At 35.2% G+C, this 23,682-nt stretch overlaps 1 protein-coding gene across 1 annotated transcript in view; it reads left to right on the forward strand.

Annotated features, from left to right (window-relative positions):
• LOC136265723 (uncharacterized) overlaps positions 1-23,682 on the forward strand; it is a 51,813-nt gene that overhangs the window by 6,520 nt on the left and 21,611 nt on the right. Inside the window, exons 4-32 of the mRNA XM_066060631.1 lie at positions 2,237-2,334; positions 2,391-2,478; positions 2,534-2,619; positions 2,683-2,739; positions 2,794-2,909; positions 3,528-3,637; positions 3,686-3,781; positions 3,867-4,038; positions 4,097-4,240; positions 4,293-4,331; positions 4,393-5,637; positions 5,701-5,955; positions 6,009-6,142; positions 6,834-6,956; positions 7,332-7,613; positions 11,906-12,131; positions 12,851-12,888; positions 13,015-13,134; positions 14,913-15,197; positions 15,567-15,828; positions 15,877-15,920; positions 17,567-17,695; positions 17,763-18,059; positions 18,488-18,749; positions 19,243-19,280; positions 20,821-20,946; positions 21,001-21,285; positions 21,478-21,745; positions 22,755-23,045. Of these exons, the coding sequence (XP_065916703.1) occupies positions 2,237-2,334; positions 2,391-2,478; positions 2,534-2,619; positions 2,683-2,739; positions 2,794-2,909; positions 3,528-3,637; positions 3,686-3,781; positions 3,867-4,038; positions 4,097-4,240; positions 4,293-4,331; positions 4,393-5,637; positions 5,701-5,955; positions 6,009-6,142; positions 6,834-6,956; positions 7,332-7,613; positions 11,906-12,131; positions 12,851-12,888; positions 13,015-13,134; positions 14,913-15,197; positions 15,567-15,828; positions 15,877-15,920; positions 17,567-17,695; positions 17,763-18,059; positions 18,488-18,749; positions 19,243-19,280; positions 20,821-20,946; positions 21,001-21,285; positions 21,478-21,745; positions 22,755-23,045 (5,716 nt within the window). The remainder of the gene's footprint in view (positions 1-2,236; positions 2,335-2,390; positions 2,479-2,533; positions 2,620-2,682; positions 2,740-2,793; positions 2,910-3,527; positions 3,638-3,685; positions 3,782-3,866; positions 4,039-4,096; positions 4,241-4,292; positions 4,332-4,392; positions 5,638-5,700; positions 5,956-6,008; positions 6,143-6,833; positions 6,957-7,331; positions 7,614-11,905; positions 12,132-12,850; positions 12,889-13,014; positions 13,135-14,912; positions 15,198-15,566; positions 15,829-15,876; positions 15,921-17,566; positions 17,696-17,762; positions 18,060-18,487; positions 18,750-19,242; positions 19,281-20,820; positions 20,947-21,000; positions 21,286-21,477; positions 21,746-22,754; positions 23,046-23,682) is intronic.

Genomic DNA, 23,682 nt, shown 5'->3' on the forward strand with positions numbered 1-23,682 from the left:
ATAAGTGCCCATTACAAAGGAAAACCACACAAAGAACAGAAATTCTGGTACAAATACCCCATACATTTTACCTAGCTCTCTCTGAAAAAAATGGAATGGCATAGTTAGGCCAATTTCTCATTTTCACAATAAGAAGTTCCACCATAGTATATTGAAACACTTCGAACTAAAAGCTGTAGTCATACACTGTTAAAATTGAGGTGGTCATAGCACACTTAACCAGCAGCACACCCTTCGGGTGCAGGTACACATTCAGGATATAGTGTGTGAAGTGCACAAGACAAGCAGTGTGACCGTATATTGGTGTTCATGACACTAACATTTGTATATGAAAAACTATTTTCTGCTATTCTAGTGTTAAAAATTAGGTATTCTTTGGCATCCTTTATCATTTAGAGGTATGTAGTAGGATGTATAGAAAAGCATCAATTTTATTGAATTTAAGTACTATAAATAAACTCAATTTGTGCTAAGCCACTACACAGACACACTACAATAAAATGTATATTTGTGCATATGTGGTATGTTCTAAATGTGTTGTACATAGCATGCACTCCTGTGGTGTATGTGATGTGGAGGAGATGATTGTTCACATTTGTCCATTAGTTAGCAAATGTGAACCCATTTGTCCATTAGTTAGCAAATGTGAATCATCATCTCCTACACATCACATACTCCACCAAAGTATGTGATGGGTGGAGTATGTGATGTGTGTGTGATATGCACAAATACACATTTTATTGTAGTGACAGTTTAAGTTGGTGAACAAAGCTGGTATGTTTGTATCAATAAAGTAACCAATTTGCATTAACCAAGAGTAAATTTACTCTTGATTAATATTAACTCATAGAATTTCCATTAGATTAATCCAGTCAACAATAGAGAGATGAAAAATTTGTATACTGATGATCGGTGGGGGCCCATACATATCTTAAGGTAGCCTCAGTTGAGTGAAATAAAACCCACAATCAAACTCCAGGCTATAAAGTAGTCAGTGGAAACTGCAAACAGCAACAGAGCACTCAAATACATTGTACATAGCTCCTTAGATTTATACTCTCTAATAGAACAGTTACTTTGTAATGAAATAATCTAATAGAGCATTCACTGATTAAAATGTTCTAAGATAATTGTAAGAAATGTTGCTAATGTAGTGGAAACACTGAGGAGCATAATAGGTGAAAATTTTCGGAAATCACTGTAAGCATTTTGGGCATATTTGACTCAGGTCTAGGGTCGATACCCGCTGTAGGAAGAAATTTTTTTCATGATTACACTACTTTTAGGAACACGTTTTTATGAAGTGCTTTGACTGCTCTAAGATATTTGAGCATTCTATTAGAATATATTGATATTTTTAACAGTTTTCAACCCCACACTAAGAGGGAGTTTTGGTGATATATCATTCTGAGGGAGACTAGACCTTCCTCCTTAACAAGTCAAGAATGGGCTTCAGACCCCTAGCCTCCCTCCTCCAACCCTTTCTGCCACCTATGGCATGAATGGTATTATAAATTAATATGGTTTCATGTGATATACAGTTTCATACTATTTTCATATGGTGCATCTTAACAGTTGAAAGTGTTTGAATACTTATTAGATAATTGATTGCTATATTAAAGTCCATTGCTGTGTTTTGATCATTTCATGTTAAATTTGCAATTAATAGATAGTGTGATGTGATCATTGCTAGACTCAATAGAACAACATTACAAATATTTAGAGCAAGAAATGTAGTCATTTTGTTAATTATTTCATTAGTGCTAAATACCGTACTAGCATTGATACTAGTGCTGAGCAGTTTTGATTTCATAGATATTACAATACTTCTGTAGCATTGTAGTGTAACTATATTATTGGCATGTCCTAGTTAGAAGCAATTTTATACTTCTACTACTAGATCCAGATACAAGAGTACAGTTTCTAAACATTTTTACTCAAGATAGATTGCAGTACACCAGTCCATATCCATATACCTTTCATATAAATACAATTGGAAAGCTTTAGAAGACTTGTCAATTCACAGCTTTGTGGTGTTAAGAAACTAGACAGTTTCAAAAAATAGATATTTGATTTAGCTTAATAATTTGTATATTGCTCAGGACTAAACAATATCCACTGTAAGAGTATAGAGAATAATTATTTTTAGTGCATGTTTTATTCTGTGTGTAATACTGTAACCATCATGATATGAACTGTTACTGGATATTTATGGGTATTGCTTTCTACCTGACAGGCTCTCACTAGCCTAGCCAACAATGAAAATGTTGTGCTTGGCTTACTCATGCATGAGATAATTCATGCAATTGGATTTTCAAGTCGATTGTTTAGTCGGTAAGTATAAGCATATAAAATGTGATGCTTACAGCAGATATCTCCTCATGAATTAGATATGTCAATGACGACGGTGCTCCTTATAATCCAAGAAGGACTATCTCTAGCCCATACGGATCAACCAGTGCATTCACAGGTCCAAAGGTATCCTAATTCATATATTAGAAAGCCTTCACCATTTAATGTTCTTCCATTTCAGACACTTGCACTTGCAAGATCATACTATTCATGTGATAGTATTGAAGGTGTTTATCTAGAGAATCAAGGAGGTTCTGGTACAGCAAGGTAAATCACAGTGATAACAGTTTATATGAGTGGAGAAGATTCTTTATCAATTTTTTTACACAGCTCTCACTGGGAAAAACGAACTCTACATCATGAATTAATGAACGGATACATATCTACGTTAGTCTAGGCACAGAATGTTGTAATGGTGGTAATTCTTACACATTTATTTAGTGATTATTTAGTGCTCAGTGAGTTCACTATTGCATTGTTTGAGGACAGTGGTTGGTACAAAGCTAACTACACTGCATTACGTGAGGTTAATCAACATCCACTACAGTGGGGCAAAGGTAATTAAAAGTATTAATATAAATGTAGTGTTATTACACACTATTTAAATCCTGATATTTAATGTTGTTTACTGTTATGAATATACACACTGTAGCTGTCAAGTGTGTGGTTTCAATTACTCTAATTTACATACACTGAGTAAAGAAAAGAAAGTTTGTGAAAGCGAACAAATACAGTGTCTGCTTTAGCAGAAAACATTGCATTACATCTGCTTAATTGCATGTGGCATAATTTTAGTGAGTGGTGTTAAAAGCACTATAACATGCATACCTGACTATTCGTATGGTTCCCTACAACATACAGTACAGTATGTACAGTATTAGGATGCTGTACGTTGAAAAGTAATTGTTGTTCTTCTAAAGTGTATATATAAGCTTGTTCAGTGGAGCCCTCAGAGTGCATTTGCAGAAAATAATTATGAAATCTTGTAAAGTTCAGCATTAATATTAATATTTTTAGTTTATGGCAGTTGCATCAAAAAAAGGGCTGAATGCTGTCTTTTGGGAGTTTCGGGTGCTGTGGTTATTTAATTGAAAGTGCATGAAAACTGTCTGCATATATGTATCACATATTCTTACTATGAGCACTTGCCTTGATTTGTATGCATAAATTCACAGGTTTAGGTTGCTCATTTCTAAATCAACCATGTAATGATCAGAGTGTTTACCCTTACTTGTGTGACACGAGCACTAGCCAATTGACGTGTACATATGATCATTTGACTAAGGTACATATATGCTTAAACGTCATCACATTATACTACAGTAAACTACAGGGAACGTGTTCTACAAGATGGGGTGGCTTTGATAACTGTCCAGTTGCTGTTGCTAGTGAAATAGAGCACCACTGCAGAACTAACCTGGGTGTATCGGTAAGCCTTGAAAAGATACAATGATATCTTTTACCACAATAGCTGTGATCTTATACAGTCATTGTAATTTGTGTGCGCTTTTTAGGGAATACAAGAGGTGGAAAATTATGGCAACAGTTCTATTTGTATTTCAGGAGTTAGATCATTATCTTCCCATTCATGTGGTACATATGTCAATGGATCTATTTTACCACTTTGTGTCACACACGAGACATACACTGTAAATGGCAACAACAAATCTGTCATATATCTAGACGGTATGTGAATAGATTGATAAGGACAACAGTGATTACTTGGTGAAATTATTTTAAGTAGATACACCATATGGGTGCCAAGATGAACATACTCTACTAACTGATGATAACTGGGCTGTACTGTGTCCTCCAGCTGAAGAAGTAGCATTAAGATCTCCAGCAATTTCAGAAAATCTGCCTACTCTATCAGATGCAACAAGAATTGGTATTTTAAAGTATTTTATGTACACAATTTGCATGGTGATGTTTATCTTTAGTTGTTAATGAGTTAGATGACTTTGGGAATCTTATAGCTTGTAAGTCACACCGGTCATATCAAAATGTAATATTGATTACTTTTGCTGATGTTTATTGTAGCCAATGATCAAGGTCTTGAGGCTTTTGGATTATCAAGTTTTGCTAGCAGTGTCTCTATACAGTTGAATGTTAATGTAAGGAACATCACCACAGCTCCACTCTGCCACTTGTTTGGTTGCTCATCATGTACTTCTCCAGTTATTGTTAGCAATCTTAGAACATCAACATTAACTGCTAGTATTTTGTACCTTGGAGCTGGTGGGTTATTTACAGCTAGTATAGTTTCCAGAGACTTTAGAACGCAATCAACTGATTACAGTCTCAGTCTAATGTTGGATCCATTTGCAAATCATTCTTTTGTGTACTATGCAGCCTCTGTTGACTTTGTGGGTGATCACTTACAGGCACTACACTCAAATGATGATAGTGTTTTCAGAGTAGTTGCACTTGCCAATAACACAGAGGTCAGAATAGCTCCAAATAGAGATGTGAACATCAGTGGAATGATAGTTCATTTTGGAGAAGAACATGTTATGGTATTAGAAATAGGAGAGTCAGTGATGGTTACCAGTAGTGAAGATCTTACTGGTTCTAGAGTAACTGCTAATAAAGCAATATCATTTTATTCTGGTCACTATTGTGCTATAGGTAGTACTGACAATTGTTCAGTTCTCATTGAGCAAATTCCTCCATTCAATTCATGGGGGAACAGTTTCATATTACACACCAATGTCAGTGGGTTGATAGGAAACATGTTCAAGTTGATATCATCTGATATTGGTGCTAGTGTGTCAATTAACTGTACTAGTGATGGAATCAACTATGACAGTAACAACTACCATCTTGGCTTTAGACAACACCTTGTTTTATCCATTACTCATCATCACTGCATAGTTAACTCTGATGAGAATATTCTGATCATACAATTCAAAGACAGTGGCAATGAACTTATGGATACCTTCATGACCATCCTACCAGCAATCGACCAATTTGATGACTTCTATGTGCTTAATACTCATACCAATTTTAACAATTATATTGCTCTTTCTGTAACCTCTAGTAATCCAAACCTCAATATCTTACTGCTTGATAATAACCATACAACTGTAAGATGGGAGTTGCTTAATTTAAATGAAGAAACATATTATTATGGTGTGCTAAATCCATCACCAGGAAGACACACACTTACTTTCTCAGGAACTGACATCACATTTGGAGCTATCGTATATGGATCTGGTGTTAATGATTCTTATTCACTTCCAGCTGGAATGGTTTTTAATGTGTCTAGATTTCTACCGTTACAAGGTAAGGAAGCAAGTAATCAGTTGCAAAATTTACTGTGTAATGCTGTGTGTATTTGAATTCCAGCTCCTTCACCAGTTCAAGATGCAGTACTAACACTAGTTGATGGAATGATCAATGTCACATGGACACCTCCAGTTGTTCCTAATGGAATCATTTACCAGTACATTGTACAGAGAGTCAACTCTAGTGGGAAATTTTATCATCATGTTCCAGCTAATCAACACTCATTATCACTACCCTACTTCAATGATGCTCTTGTTTTTGTAGCTGTTGTTAACCTGTATGGTCAGAGTGTGTTTGAACATGTGGAGCCCCAGGGTATGCATATTTACAGTGTATATACATGTCGAATACTATCATACCATATGTAGTTCCCTGCCATCCATCACCCTGTATTAACGATGGCACTTGCATTGTAAGAGATGTAGGCCCTGAAATGGCACTTGCATCTACCTGTGATTGTAGCAGATCTTTTCTTGGAAAATATTGTGAATTAACTGAGAGGGTAATTTTACAAGTATTGTATACATTATTATTGTAATATGCATAACACCAAACGTGTGTACATAGTACATTATTAGATTCATTGAATAGTAGAGCTTTTATTCTCTGCAAATGTTTTAATAGCCATCAAATACTAATGATATGCATGTATGACAAGTGTTATAATTATGAATGAATTCATACTAATTGTGTAACCCTATAGCAAATATGTAGTTCATGTACATCTATATACTGTATTAGGGAAATAACCACTGAAGTATTGCCAAATCATATGCAGTAGCAAATTTTCATTTTTTAGCCTATATTAGCATTACATAATCTTATTTGTTGGTACATGAACAAAACTGAACGAGCAATGTTCTTTGTTTTATTTGTTGCTGGCTTATTCCTTAAAGAGTATTGCATATATCCATCACCTAAATGCACTGTATCTCCCACCCGGCACCCTTCAAGCACTTGAAATAATCATGCAAACATACACAGCTACATGTAGCATCAAAATTAATAATAATATTGATATAATTTTAATTTATTAATAATGGTTAAATCATAATCTGAATGCCAATGTATGCTACAGTCTCACAGTCATTAACATGTATTGTACAAACTGTGATAAGAATGAACTTGACAAATTGTTTTACTGTAAATTGAAGGTTTGTACCTATCACATGTCACTTTTGCTTTTTGTATAGCTCTACCCTTTTGGAACTGCTCAAGATGACATTCAGCTGCCACCATTGTCTAGGGGGAGCTCATCAGCAATTAGCTTGTCCAGAAGTTTTCTATTCTACAGGCAAACTAGCAGAACTGTTTATGTATGTTGAGTTTAATTATTTGAGCCATGGAAAATAGAAAGGGTCTTTAAGGAGATTTCAAAAAATTCCAATTGTTCAGTAATTAAATACTATGAGCCAATATACTAGTGGACATTTAATCACTACTGCACTCTAGCTTTCCTTGTACTTGTAGGTACTATAGGTACCGAAGCTTATTCACAGAAAGTTTTAGTATGGCTGAACTGTTTAAATCAATTGAATCATTGTAAGCAGTTGTAGAGCATTTCTACAAGATATGATCCCTTATTGTAGAAAAAGTCATCTTTATAGCTATCATTACAATTTTTAGTATTAATATGCTGCTTACATAATAACTAATGTGCTAATTTTAATGTCTTTGCAACTTTTATATAGGTAAACAGCAATGGAGTTGTCAGTCTTGACAGAAGCTTCACTTCACGTAATACCAGATCATTACCTCTGTTTGTAGCAACTGATAAGATCATTGCACCATACTGGGCTGATGTTGACACCACAGGAACTGGAAATATTTACTATCGTCAAAGCACTGATCCTAGTCTCCTTGCTAGAGCAACTAGTCAAATAAGAGCAACTTTACCTTTATCTCAAACTCTTACTAACTTATTCATTGCTACATGGAATGCTGTTGGTTATTATGATCAACAAACTGACAAGGTTAGCCAATAGCACTGATAATCATAGAGTACTGTGTAGGAGGTTTGCACTTTCTCACAAAACATAATAGGCATGAGGCTATTATGCTCCAAAAATTAAGCATTATGCTTTTGAGCAGTGCTCAAAAAATCACCTATGATGCTATTGAGAATTACCCATTATTTTCCAAAATTATGCCACCATAATTGGCTAATAATGCCAGTTTATTGCTGTACCACACCATTTTCATTGATGTTTAAGTTTCAAATAATCTTGAATTCTTTATCTGGTTGCTGTATTAGAGTATTTCATTTCAATGTGACTGCTTTATTAGAGTAAATAATATTCAGTGACTGTTCAATTATAGTTTCTGACTGCTCTATTAGAGTATCTCGATCTTTTTAATGGAATTGTGCAATCTGCAGATTTTCTGCTGTTAAAGCTTTATAATCACCTCAAAATGCTAGCATAATTCCTGATTCCCACACATACCTATTATTCCCGAAATTATGCCAGCATAATCGCCACATTCCTATTGCCTTACAATAATTTCATGGAGCCTTGGTAGTATTGGTTATAGACTAGGTGCTGGTTGATCAAGCCAATAGTGCCTTTTCTTTTACTTAACTGGTATAATATTTAGCCAGTGACTGATGTACTTGGGTTATTCATAAATACGTACACATTTCAAAATTTGCACTTTATGCTATTATGGATGCCAATGAATGATACTTCTTGATACCACAAATAAATAATAAGTTTACTATGATGCTACTGTTCTAACAACAGAACCAATTTTTTACTTCTTTCTCTGTTACTGCAATAATAGGTAGTGTGGTAGTGGAATCTTGCTGGTTATCATGAGAATTTCCCATAATTTATGTATTAAGCAAATTAAATTTAATTAGCTGAAAAGGTGCTTCTCACTCTGCTCTTTCTTTGTAAAGACAGAACACACAGTAGCCAAAAATGAAACAGAACTTATAATTGAAGCTTGTACATATTCGTATATGTATTAGGATGAATGTCTGTGGTATTTGGTACCAATAGCACTAACATTGTAAATAGGAAGGAGTAAAATAGTGCAAGGCAAAGCCGAGTACTATTTCCTTCTTGTTAACAATGATTAATTCCAAATACAATAGCCTGTTACAAATTTATCTGCAACTGTTACTAAGCAACAGAAATTCAATAATAACCACTGCAAAAGACTATTACACTTAGCAACCATTACCTAGCAACTTTTGTTATGGTGACCTTTATCTTAATAATGGCTACCTAGCAACCATTGCTAAGCAACTTAGAAGCAACCATTGCTAAGTAACCACAATGTTGAAATGGGGATCTATCATTATGGTAACACTAGTCATATCGGACATGTACTTCCAATAGAAACACACCACACTTTTTATAGCCAATCAGATAGCCAATCAGATTTAGTATTACAAATTTTTGTGCATGGACCTAGTGTAATACCTTGGCTAATCACTTGATGTGTTTCAGAATAATACATCAAGGTGCTATTGAGAGCATCATTATTGCAACACATTCACTTGTTGGATTAAAATAATAATAATTCCATGTCAACTATCAGTTGTTATTAGTAGGAGCACATGTTTAGTTATGCAAGTAATGTTGTAAGTTTGGTGACATTCCTTTCATTTGATGTGGCATGTGTTGGTTACTAGCCATAAAAAAGTAAACATGCAAGTATAAGAAATGTCTAGAAATTTTAGATTTGAATAGGGATCATAGTCATAATAAGTTGTTGCTATGCTACTTCTAAAACCAGGCACCATGCAGTTAGCTATGTAACTCATGTATTGCTATTTTATTATTTTGATCAATAGGTTTGTGGCTGTGCAATAATACATTGTTGTAATTCTCAGATTTCATAATTCACGAAATTTTCATAATTCTTTAATTACGTTGCAATGCACTGCTAAGGAAGTGCTTGTTAAACGAACTGCTGTTAGTAACATAATTATGCACAGAAACTGTTTTATAGTTTGACTATCATGTTTTTCCCACAAATTCTCTTGACAAAGCCTCAAAGCTACTCTTCATTTTTATTCAAATTGATTAAGTTAATGTAATTTCAGATTTTGTAATTCATGGAATTTTCAATTACATTACTTTGCACTGCTAAGGAAGTGCTTGTTAAACAAACCCCTTATCTTCTAAACTGTTTTAGTGACTCTGTTATGATTTTGTCGAAAGTTCTCTAAACAAAGCCTTAAAGCTGTTCTTTATTTTCATTAGGGGAGACATCCCTTTCAAACCTCAAAAGGATAGGTTATTCTTGGTAGTCTACAATGCCTGCACTATTGTTTTCCAGTTGTTAAACACCTGTAAATCCATAATTCACAAAGTCTGAGGAAAGTCATTATACCCATATATATTTCAGACTGCCAACAAGAAACCACCTCAGAGAAAAGTTTACCTGTATACAAGTATAATACAGACTTCGTTTCACTTTTACTTATTATGTAACAACTGCTGTTGCCCTTTAATGATTTTGCTCATGTGGTGCATACAGACAAACATGTATAGATAGGTACACACACACACACACACACACACACACACACACACACACACACACACACACACACACACACACACACACACACACACTCCAGGGACGGATCCGGGGGGGGGGGGGGGGGGGGGGCTTTGGGGACTGAAGCCCCCCCCTTCATATTTAGGCTTTACTTGATCAATATACTGAGTATTATAATGAAATTTTGTCTAAGCATAATTATATGATCACTAATAATACAAATACTCATAAAACCACCTTATAAACATCTTTCCAAGGTATTATCAGTGGATTTATGCTAAAGTTTATGCAACAAGGACCAGAATCAGCATTGGAGGCGTAAAAGATCGAGATACTCTAATAGAGCAGTCAGCTAACTACTCTAATAGAACATTCACTGGAAACATGTAGTTGGTTCTGTTATGGAATTTTTCCAAATCTGCCTGTACCTATAGCTACATACAATGAAGTGCATTGGTCTGCATGTTTAAAGGGCTTCATTCATCTACTTGTCTAGTTAATATGTATGGCAATACTTAATTCAAGTACACAATTACCATTGAAAATGCTCTCACATTCAATCTTGTATTGTTCAAATTTCAAAATTTTCTACTTTCACCATTATTATTCTAACATGCACCTATTCTTGGTTGTCCATACCTACCCAAACTTTTCCATTGGCAAAATGCTTCAGAGAGCCATACCTATAATCTAAAGGCAGTATATAAAATATCTACAGGCAAAAAATATTAGGGATTTTATGTGGAAATGTCTCCAAATTGCAGTATTTTAGCATCAATTTTTCAAAATTTTCCTGGGGGGGCATGCCCCCAGACCCCCCTAGTTCCAGCATGCGAAAAACACCTCTACCCAAGAGATTATTACCTTGACTTAGCCCCCCCCTTTATAAATCCTAGATCCACCCCTGCACGCACGCACGCATGCACGCACGCACGCACGCACGCACGCACGCACACACACACACACTCACACGTGCACACACACACACACGAGTCACTTTTATGAAAATAATTTCAGTAAACCAGATGCACACCCACAGTTGCCCTTCAGCTGGATGAGCGTGAGCCTGGTTTAAAAATACATGAAGTTGCCTTCACCTGCAGCAGCTATACACACTAGTGGACTTCTTCAGTCACGGCTATACTATTGAAAGGCTGTACATGATTAAAGCATATATTAAATGCCTACTAGTGTAGCTGCAGGTGTATGCAAGCTTTAAGTTGTTTTATGGCCTTTTATTTTTATGGTCCCAACTCAAATATATCAGTTCTGATTTTTCTTTTACTTGTACATAAATTCCTATAGGATGAACGCAAGAGTCCACACAAGAGCCCTCTTTACTATGGGCTCTTGGTACACATATGTAATAGCTTTTATATACAACTTATGCCACATATGCAACATTATGATATTTTCTTTTTTGTTGCTACTGTAGGAATGCAAATGTTAACATAAAATTTTCATGGCATGTTATTGTAGTTTCTTTCAGCAATGATTCAATGTTATGTAAGCAACTGACAAACTGTAAATATTTATTATGTAAGTAGGTCGAAATTACTCGACATCTATATGTTTAGAATCTGGTCAAAGTGTAGTTTGTACTTCTGCTTTTGCATACCCCGTAAAACTTTGTGCATATGCAGCATATTATTATTCGACAGTCATATTAAATATTTGTATTAATTTTATTTAAGAAACTTTGTCATAGAACTGAAATTTGACATCATGCTTATGTTTGATCACCTACTAGACCAACACATTCCAGTGTGTACTAGCCTACAGTGAAGCTGAGTCCTTTGTAATATTCATATATGATAATGATGGGATAGAGTGGGGAATTGGTCTAGCAGGAATCAATGCTGGTGATGATCTCAATTCTGTCACAGTCCCTGGATCACTAACTCAAAACATTATCAATATTGATCAAACCAGCAATATCGGAGTTCCTGGAGTTTGGGTGTTTCAAGTTGACAGAGGTACTGTACAGTAAATATGAGCATGTCTTATATGTATCACACACACACACACACACACACACACACACACACACACACACACACACACACACACACACACACACACACACACACACACACACACACACACACACACACACACACACACACACACATGCACGCACGCACGCACACACACACACACAACACACACTCCAGCAGCTTTGTAAACACACATGCAGTGAACTAGCACTGGGATGCCTGTACACCACTTAGGCACTCAAGTCTAGGGCAGGCAAATCCTTCTAGGGCAGGACTAGTAACCCATAAGGGGACTATCAGGACTCATGGAGAGAGGTCATGGAACCCAAAGTTCCACAATGACCTCAACACTGCTAAGTGAGACAAGGACAGTTACACATAGACACACATACACATACACAAATTACTACACACACACGCACTAAAATTTTCACAAAACTACAACTTTTGCAGTAATCCACAACTTTAGCTATATGCTGATTCACTGAGCTTTATGTCAGACTTTAACTGTTTATCAAAAAGCCATGTACTTTATAAATTATAGCAAATATTTAACTCAAACTTTCACAAGAGTAGCTGTTAAGTTAATGTATTTTCACACTTGTAGTTAATTTCTATGGTAAAAATTAATGATAATGTATTGCTTAGCTATGATTAAGTGTATATTGTTTATTGGAGGAATGTTGTATTTTCTGTAGTTATATGCCAACCAACAGCACGTACGTGTTTGTCAGAGGTAAATATGTGACTTCTTTGTTATTATTATTAATAACATTTCCAGTTTGAATTCAGTTTGCAGTTTGTTTTATACCTATGTTCTTAATGTATCCATCCACGCACATCTCTGTAATATGTACTTTAGTTCTATCCTTTTGGATTTGCTGAGAATGATACTGCACTGCCAACTCAAGATGGAAGCTCTGCACTCGTTACATTATCTGAAGATTTCTACATTGGTAATGAAGTTATTAGATCAGTTTATGTAAGTGATAAAGAATGCTCAATTGTTATTGCTGTTTGCATATGTGCTCAGACTACTAGTAGTATAATTACAGAAATTAAGCAGCTGTGAAAGAAAACTGCAAATCGCTCTTAATTTATCACATCATGTCTTACAATATGTCACCATGGCAATTGAAACTTCTACTTATGGCAGTATAGCTGTCTACCAGACAGTAATACAAGCTTGTGATTTGTTTGTTCATTGCCTGATTGCTATTATTTACGCCCTGCATTTGGTCCATCTACTCTATTAGAGGACACCCTATGTTGTAAGAGCAAGATATTAATTTGTGAATTGTACAGTACAATCACGTAAATTAATGAAATCCCAATTATTTGCTGTGAATTGGGTTCAACGTACAGTCTCTACTAACAGCTTCCTCAAACATCTACCGGTAATAGTAAATGCACAGCCAAGCTCAACTTTTGAACATTTTATTTTTAAGGCTTTACAGCACAAGTGCTGAAGGTCTGTAGTACACCTGGTTCTACAACTTGTTTAAAGACATTGTATTAAGTGTGTTTGAAAGCTCTTATACCTGTTAAGCTGCCTACTTTATAAATCAAAAAGCTGTTACAATAAAAATCCTCTTATAGAGTATACAACTACTTTTAAAAACAAAAGTATATAAAGGAGCAATGTACGGTTTGAAATGTTTCTCTTCCCTATTGACCTTTGCATGCACTGTTATCTCACCATTACATTAAACAACCTGCCATATTAAGAATGGCAGCCTCAGGTGCTTTCGCAGTATATAGCCTAACAAGTTTTAAAGGTGCTACAATATCACTATAATGATTGATAATTAAATAATCAGACCTGAAAAGTGTGTTCAAAATAATTTGTGTTTTGGATTATTCACTGTATGCTCTAAACTCTTCTCCCCAGTTACAAGAAAACTATGGTACTGTACAGTAGGGTGTTTTGAGTTTTCTGGCCAAAATTATCACCAAAAAACCAGTTTCACAATACCTACCTTGGCAGTATTAGTAGGTATCACCAAGCCCAAAAGTGCCTTCAGTTCGACCCTAAATGTTACAATGCATTTTTTTTAAAGTTATTTGTATATTTAATGGAATTTTCTACTGACTAACTGCCTGCCTGATTCCCTCAGGCAAGATTAACTCGATAACAGTTAAGGCTACAGGCTTGATTTTTTCACTGTTTGATGTCATTTCATCCCAAGATGTGCAGTACATACAATGCCCACATCATGGAATTACGTACCTTTGCCCTCCTTTATATCAAACGTCTTCTTGCTGACAGCCCAAGGTGTCGATTCGTGTTAACACAGTGGCTTTGCTACATTTGTAAATGGGAATTGTCTGTACTTTCTGTGGTGACTGGATTGATTCCAGTGGCACTTCTACTACTGTTCTACTGGCCAAAGTGTTGTCCTACAGTAAAGAAACCAAGCACAAGCACATAGCTTTATCCATAATAGAGTTATGCTTGGCTGGAGGTATCAGTCAGTCAAGCAGTAAGACAGTCAGTTAGTTAGCAGAAAATACAGTTATATAAAATTTTATAGAAACTTGTTGGAAGGGCTTGGGATCACTCTGAAAGCATTTATGGGCTTACAAGTGTATTATGAAGGAAATGTGAGGCTGGTTTTTGGGTGACATTTTTGGATAAGACAACCCAGACCTTCATGATACCTACTATAACAGTATTACTGATATCGAGATATACCTTACTCTTAAAAACTATAAATTCCACATTTATTACTAACTTTTAACCTTTTTTGTCATGCACAGATTAATGAAAATGGAGTTATTAGCTTTGGCAGCAGTTACAATGTCCGTACTCCTTTATCACTACCACTGACTGAAGGCCGAGCCATCATTGCACCATACTGGGCTGATGTTGATATCAGTGGAACTGGACAAGTGTTCTATCGTCAGACCACTGATCCTAGTCTCCTTGCTAGAGCAACTAGTGAAATAAGAGCAGCTCTACCTCAGTCTCAAAATGTCTCAATCACAAATTTAATTGTTGCAACCTGGAGTCGAGTTGGCTACTACTTTCAGAAAACTGATAGGGTATGTAATTTTAAGATGACTCTTTAGAATGTTTGACAGTAATGTGTATGCTGCATGTGTATTTTTACAAGGAATGATTAGAAATTTAAAGTTCTATTAGGGATCACAGGCACACAATATAACTCTAACAAAATGATGTGGCATTGTACGGCTATAAAACCGTTATTGTATATAGCACCTTTTATTCAAACTTTATTGATTTGGAGATTCTCTTTTATATATAATATTTTCATTTTCCAAGTGCTGTAGCTACTGTACTTGTAGTATAGTGGAAAGATTTGGTACACTATAGATAATAGAGAGTAATACGTATGTCTAGTAAATAGTAGTTAATGTCAGTTGTTATCATGTTTTGTATAATGTCAATAGACAAACTCATTCCAGTGTGTTCTGGCTACTAGTACTGTTGGATCCTTTGTAATATTCCTATATGCTGATGGTGAGATGCTATGGACCACTGGTGATTTGTCTGGTGGAATAAGGGGACTTTATGGGACTGGAGCTGTAGCAGGATTTAGTGCTAGTGATGACACATCTTTCACTGTTCCTGGGTCACGAAATCCAGCCATTATTAACATTGTTAGAAGAAGTAACATTGGTATTCCAGGAATATGGATGTTTCAAGTCGGAGGTACAATACATGCTATACGTGTAATGCTCATTTAATTATTGCTCACAGAAAATGATTTTTGCATCCCGGAAAACAGCACCTGTGTATCAGAGGTATGTACACATGCAGTACTGTACAGTGTATATTATTGCAGAAATTGTAGGAACAAAGAGTCAATAAAATAGCATCAACATGCGTGATTGCATACATGATAATTATGTAATGAACAGTACTTAGGTCAAAATATAATAGTTTCTCTTTTCTGCATTACCACTTGTTCCAGTACCCACATTTGTGCGAATGACACATATGTATGCACTGTACATTGCGTGTTCCAATTTTTGATTTTTTCCTTTTAATTTTATAGTGTACCTGTTCCTGTTATATGCACTGGAAATGTACCAAATTAGGTCAAAAGTTACAAATACTGAAACTGTCTGTTTTGAAATGTGCCCAACCATACAAGCGTTAATTTTACATCATCCCAAAAACCTGTTCATGACATAGTATATTATTATACTGTACTTACGTAATTGGATCATGCCATAAATTGACAAAAATGTCTAGTGATTTTTTGATCAGTATCATTGTAAACATAAGTTGCCTTCCCTGCAGTTCACATCATCATTTTGTATTGGTAAAAGATGCACTTAAAATTTCATTCTTTCCAGTGCTTGCCTTAGTTCTTGTGTCTACGTTTTGTTTGCTTAGTGCCATTTCAGCAATCAAGCCATTTACAACAATGTATATTCTACATAGCTAGGCCTGTGTCACATATGTCAGCATAAAGGCTGGAGTGCTATGCCAACATAATACTAGTATTTTGGGTGGATATTTCAATGTATGGAGCTTACTCCCATGAAAATAGATTGATACTCCCTAATAGAGCAGTCAGTGGAACTGCAACAGCCTGCAAACTGCAATAGAGCACTCAAATGCATTGTACATATGCAGCTCCTTAAATCAATACTACATATATGTAGTGAAATACTCTAATAGAGCAATCACTGATTAAAATGTTCCAAGATAATTGTAAGAAATGTAGGAGCATAATGCAAGAGCATATAAATAGGTAAATATTTGAGGAAATTCCTTAAAGGATTTTGGGCAAAATTTTGAGCATATTTGACTCAGGCCTATACATGGCTTAAATACATGTGTTCCAGTGCTTTGATTCGTTGTAGTCCACATCCAGGATCATAGGTGTAGCAAGATATTTGGTTCTAGACTCTTGGTTTGTAGGGCACAGCAAGAAAAAAATGTCAATACCAGCTAAGAATGGCTGCCCTCTACCAATTATACATTGTATCACTGATGAAGCACACCTAATTTTACAACTTCATAGTTAGCTACACTGCTTCTCTGAAATCAGGTTGCTACGCTTATGTCCAGGATAATACCATCATCTGTACATACAGTGGTTTCCCTGGTATGCAATTCCATTTCCAAGTCACTGTAAGCATATGCATATTACTGTTCACAACCCAACTCTGAGCAACAGCATAAATCCATGTTAAAGGTTTGTTGCACTATCAGTACTTGCATGGCTTGGTGTATTTCCCCTATAAAATAAAGATACTGTTCTCTTAGCATATGAGGAATTACATTATATCAAAATATGAAAAATCTGCATCGGTTAGCAGAATATTCTACTTTGAATCTACAGTATGTAACCATGTTACAGTACTACATTTTGTACTAAGCTATCCAGGTACAAGTTGATATTCGGGCAATAATTTATGCTTTTACTATTGTTTAGTTTTATCCCTTTGGACGTGCTCACAATGATACGACATTACCATCTCCTAGTGTTGGCGAGGAAAGTTCACCAACCATTGCTCTCAATGATGAATTTTTCTTTTATGATAACATTCTCAGGATGGCATATGTGCGTCAGTTGGCTAAACATGTATTCTTTTTGTTAATTACCTGCTGTCACTTTCTTAATTTCACAGATCAATGATAATGGTGTTATCAGTTTTGGTAGTCCCTTTATTAATGTTCTTGCTACTGCATCATTACCACTGAGAGGATCTGCTAGAACTAATAAGATTATCGCACCATACTGGGCTGATGTTGATATCAGAGGAACTGGACAAGTGTTCTATCGTCAGACCACTGATCCTAGTCTCCTTGCTAGAACAACCAGTGAAATAAGAGCAGCTTTTCCTACATCTAGTAATGTGACAATTATAAACTTGTTAATTGCAACTTGGAGCAGAGTAGGGTATTATCTTCGAAATACTGACAAGGTACACAAATATAAACGTGATCATCATGTTGCTGCCTTAAACAATTCATTTGTTACATACAATAGCTACTTGTGTGTGCTGATGATATAAACTATATGTGACCAGGCCTGCGAAAACAGGGCACGTGGGCACAAACTACACCCTGCCACACTACAGATGAATATTTTCATTATGTAACTTGCATCATAAAGTGAATTAAATGCTTAACAAAAGCTGAAAATTGCATTTCCATTGCATAATGGTATAAAAAGTTATGAGTAATGGAAGGTTTAAAAAGTAGGAAAAAATCATGTGCCCACATGCCCTATTTTCGCAGGCTCAGTCACATATTACTACACTTGTCTTGTGTTTCAAAATGATCATCTAATTTTTTTCTATCAGCAGAATTAACATAACATAACTATGCATATTATACACATGTACTTTAGACCAACACATTCCAGTGTATACTAGCCACCAGTGGAGTTGAGTCATTTGTAATATTCCTATATGCTGATGGGAGAATACAATGGACTACTACTGATGAGAGATTTCAAGGATTTTATAGATATGCAGCTCTAGCAGGAATTAACGCTGGTGATGGTATCAATTCTATAACCATTCCTGGGTCACGAACACCTAATATCATTAATATCACCCAAACAAGCAATGTAGGGATACCGGGAGTATGGATATTCAAAGTTGGTCAAGGTACACATGTAAACTGTATGAATGAAAGTAAATGTTTATCACTGTTTTAAAGATCAGAGGAGGGGAAATTTTGACAAGTATCATGTATGGTCTTAAATTAACTCTTGAATTATGTATTTCCTGCATAGTTCACAAGTCACAATTACATTATACGTATTACAATTCACAAAAAGGTTTACTACAAAATATGGTCATACTTAGCTAGCTAGCAAGTTTCTTCGACCACATTTCTCATCTATCCTGTTAGACTTTTGTATCAATAACTAAGTTCTGACTATAAGCTTTGGTTAGCTATATGTGCTGTTAAGCAAATATGTACTTCAATATTTTTATATACTAGCCCCAAATGTAAAGTGAAGATTTGGTTAAGACATCATGAAGTTATGAAAGGCTTATTGGTGAATGTTTTTCCTAAAATCATTGTTAAAATATGTCTTATTTTACATTGATTATGTGCAGGTATTAAGCATTGTTTTGTGTGTATTACCTGTAGATATCTGTAATCCAGTGATCAGCACATGTTTATCTGAGGTTAGTTTTTAGTAGGCACCTCTGTTCTATTTACATCTATAGCAAAACAAGTATGCAAATTTTGCTTTTTCTTGAAATGTTCTCTATTATTGTGCTGTATTATCCATTAATTGTGACTGTCTCTGGGAAAACTGGCCTTTATAGCCCATTTACAAGTATCAAGAAATGCCAGTTAGAAATATTCAAAGTGTTGCAGGGTTAAAATTATGTGTACCAAGTTTTACACCAATTCCTCCTGCCATTTTCTCAAAGTTGATGTTAACTATCAAGTGAGCTCTAATTGGGTTCATGAGTGGGGGTGGAGTGGAAGGAAACAGGCTGTTTACAAAATGGAAGAGGAATGCATAGGGATGAATTAAACCAGGTTTTGAGCTGTTGAGGCCATTATACTCTGTTAATGTAAATTTGTGTTTATAGTGAAAAATCCAATGTGATATCATAATTATGTGACCAGTTTTTACAACACCAATCAAAATCACAAATCAGGCAAACTAGTACCACCAGTGGATAGCACAGCCCTGTAATCTTGTATCTGGACTTCAATCATTGTCTACCTCCATTTTGAAGTCTAACCTCTTGCCCACCGCTCTGCCCCTGCCTCCCACCCCTCTGTTAGCACTTGTGATACTACTTTGCTTGTCCAACTGCATCTTATTTAGCGGGAAACTTTAATATGCAGCTACAAATACTGGAAGTAGTCTGAAAGTTAATAAATTGATGCATCTCATTTGTAAACTTCATCCACATGCTGACTTCCCTTTGTCAGTTACGATAAATATTTAAAATCATTTTTATTTTGAAACTTCTAATGTGTAATTTGGATCATTTTCTAAAATCCAGTCACATGATATTATTATGGGAAATAAGACTGGTTTTCCCAGACTCAGTCACAGTTTTCTTTTCTCTTGAAATGTCCTTTACTATTGTCATTAATTAGAAAAAATAACAATAACTACGTACTTAGAAGCAATAGCTAACTGTAACTTCTACCACAATGACCCATGATGAATGCCTAAATATTAACTCAAGTCCTGTTTTTCTTGTCATTACTGCATGCAGTTTACAGTATTTGTCTCATGTTAAGACAGTTGTCATATACTACTCCACTGTAGTGATCATAAAATATCCCACAAATAATACAGTTTACATAAATAAATATCCCACAAATATTGTTATTAGTATTATTATTATTATCATGTTGGATTAGAATCTACACAACTTCTTTAAAGTTTTCTTAGGTAAGTTAGCAATAACTTCAATTTTATTATTTCTTTCCCACCAACTACCACTTACTACTGTTATATCAATGACCATTCACATGCCCAATGAGTGTAGTGAAATTATGAGCATTATAGATAATATAGTATGAATTAAATTGCTGCTAGTCTCTTCCCACTTATTTTATGGTATGTTCAATTCTGCAACCAGAGTTTAACTGTATGTGGAACATACATTGAGGGAGTTATAAGTGTATTTAGAAATGATGCTTTTGCATGTTTAAAGAAGTGTAATAACTTTTGGTGTTTGTTGTTTTATGTAGTTTTATCCGTTTGGATTATCACAAAATGATAGTGCTATACCAGCATCTACTCGTGGTGATGGAAGCTCATCAATATTTGTATATGAAGATGTCTTCTTTTATGATGACGTAGTCAGAGAAGCTTATGTATGTTCACTTAACATCATGATGTTATGTTATCAATTTCTTTATGTATTATAGATCAATGAAAATGGAGTTATCAGCTTTGGTAGTGGCTATAATGTTCGTACTCCTGTTAGCCTACCACTGAGTGGAACTGATAAAATTATTGCACCATACTGGGCTGATGTTGACATCAGAGGAACTGGACAAGTGTTCTATCGTCAGACCACTGATCCTAGTCTCCTTGCTAGAGCTGCCAGTGAAATAAGAGCAGCTTTTCCTATGTCGCAAAATGTCACAATTAAACATTTACTAATTGCAACATGGGATAGAGTTGGCTATTATTTTAATAACACTGACAAAGTAATGATTAGTAATCACAATTAGAAATGCCACACTGTATTTGTTTCTTAATAGATCAGGTCATATCGTTATTATACATCTGGAATTTTACAATTTTTTAAAGCTTTAAGTTGCATTACAATACTACAGTAACTTAAATAGAATGTGCACATCAATATGCTAAAATTTAATTATGCTATTATTTTTTCTTAGGCAAACACTTTTCAATGTGTTCTGGCTATCAGTGAGTTCCAGTCTTTTGTAATATTCCTATATGCTGATGGGAGAATACAATGGACTACTGGTGATGGTTCTGGTGGAGATGATGGACTTGGTGGAACTGAAGCTCTAGCAGGAATTAATGCTGGTGATGGTAATAAATTTGTGACCATTCCTGGATCACAAACTCCCAGCATTATTAATATTACACAAACAAGCAACGTACATAATCCTGGAGTATGGATGTTCAGAGTTGGCCAGTGTATGTCTAGTGTATGTGTATTGTGAGTTTCATACCAAGGGGGTGCCTCCTGTGGCAACTTGAGTATGAGGGTCATACTCAGTTGCCACATGGGTCATCCCTTCAGTATGAAATTCATACTTTTGACTTTACAGTGCATTATCTGAGTAAAATTGTATTTTGTGATCAAGCTTGTGAATACTGGGATATATATAGGCACATAAATTACCTACTCATTAAAGTTTTAATGGATTATATGTTTTGATTCCATTATTATATGGCCATGCAATCTATTATGGAAGATTTCAAGTTGTATAGATATAATATAATCAACCATTTTGTAAACTTGGTATTAGAGTTAGTGAATATGGTCATTGTGGATTTTGTTGCTATACAGAACACTTCAAAACTGCAGCATGTAAAAAGTGCATGATAAAGATACTCTAATAGTGTAGTCACCCTATTAGTGCATTGAAATATGTAATAAACCTTTACTGTAACAGAGAGTTCAGCTAGGTAATAAAATCTATTAGAGTTTAGTTAATAAATCAATCCTAATAGAATGATCATACTAGATAAGAGTGTTTTCTAGCACTGTTATGTAATAAAAATTAAAGTTGTAGTAATATTTATTGTTTTCAAAACACACGGAAAGCATTGAATAGTCTTCAGGTATTCCTGAGGAAATTGTTAACAAAGACAAGCAAAAATGTAATAAATTTTCAAAAAGAAATGATATCTAATCCAAAATAGCCGATAACTGTGAAAAAGGGTGCGACCATCAACAGTAGGTTAGTTTGAAAATGATGAAATGTCAAAGGGTGGTGGCCAAGTAATGGCTACAACGATGTCATTACAAAACAATTGACATTAATTTCACTGTAGCCACTTCTTGATATTGCATCATTTTCAGACTATCGTGATGTTGATAGGCAAACATTTTGCACAATTTGACCATTTTAGATTAGATGCTGGTATATATGTAGGCCATTTATTTACATTCATTATCATTACATTCTTTCCGCTACAGTTCAATTTAATATCACTATCATCAGCAGCTCTCCTTCTGATATTTTCAGTAACAACACTTTAAAGTATCTCATTGGATCTGATTTTAACTTGACTTGTGCAGTCACTCCTACTCCACCTTCTCACAGTGTTTTCAACTGGAGCTGTTCCACCGGATGCTTTGCTGATATGGAGATGAGAAGTACTATTACTATCAAAATGTTAACTGAATCAGATATAGGAGAAATTGCTTGTTCTGTCATGTTTGATGGACTCCGATATGAAAGTGAACCATTTAATTTACAAGTACTTGGTAAGGGATTATGCGTGTTCATTTTTCTGTTTTCTATTAAAAGAATTGCATTTTAGTCATGGTGGATCCAGATGGGTGGAAGATGGGGTTCCACCCTGACTACTATATGTACATAGTTAGCTACAGTGACCATGGCATGTAATAGTAAAAATCACATTTCAATATTGTTTCATAGTTACATCTGACTATTGAAGATCTCCCAGTATGTAGAAAAGCAGAAGCCTTCACAACTAAATTAGTAAAATGATAAGTATTATTAAAGGTGCTAATGCACTTAAGGTGTTGGATATGTGTGGGAAACCGCTACTGTGCTTCACAAATTTATCGAAGAGCAGTTAGTGCATCTAAAATCTGATGCAGTGTTAAAAACAAGAAAGTATTTTACAAAAGGCTGGATGTTCAAATAAATGACAAAACCCTATTTTTGATCTGTCTGTCCTTCCCTGTCTGCCTGGCCACAGTCCAAGACCAAATGAAGCAGTGCACAGCCACCATTTCATATCACAATAACAAGCTCACCTGTGGCATCTGCCTTTTTTGGTTGTGATGAGTGTCTGCCTTCTGCACTTTGCCTTTCCTTTTATATGGTTATCTTCTTATGCTTATTTCCATGGAAAGTGATATTTAAAATTCTAGC

Source organism: Dysidea avara, chromosome 1 (genome assembly GCF_963678975.1).
Source record: "Dysidea avara chromosome 1, odDysAvar1.4, whole genome shotgun sequence".
In the NCBI taxonomy this organism is placed as follows: domain Eukaryota; kingdom Metazoa; phylum Porifera; class Demospongiae; order Dictyoceratida; family Dysideidae; genus Dysidea; species Dysidea avara.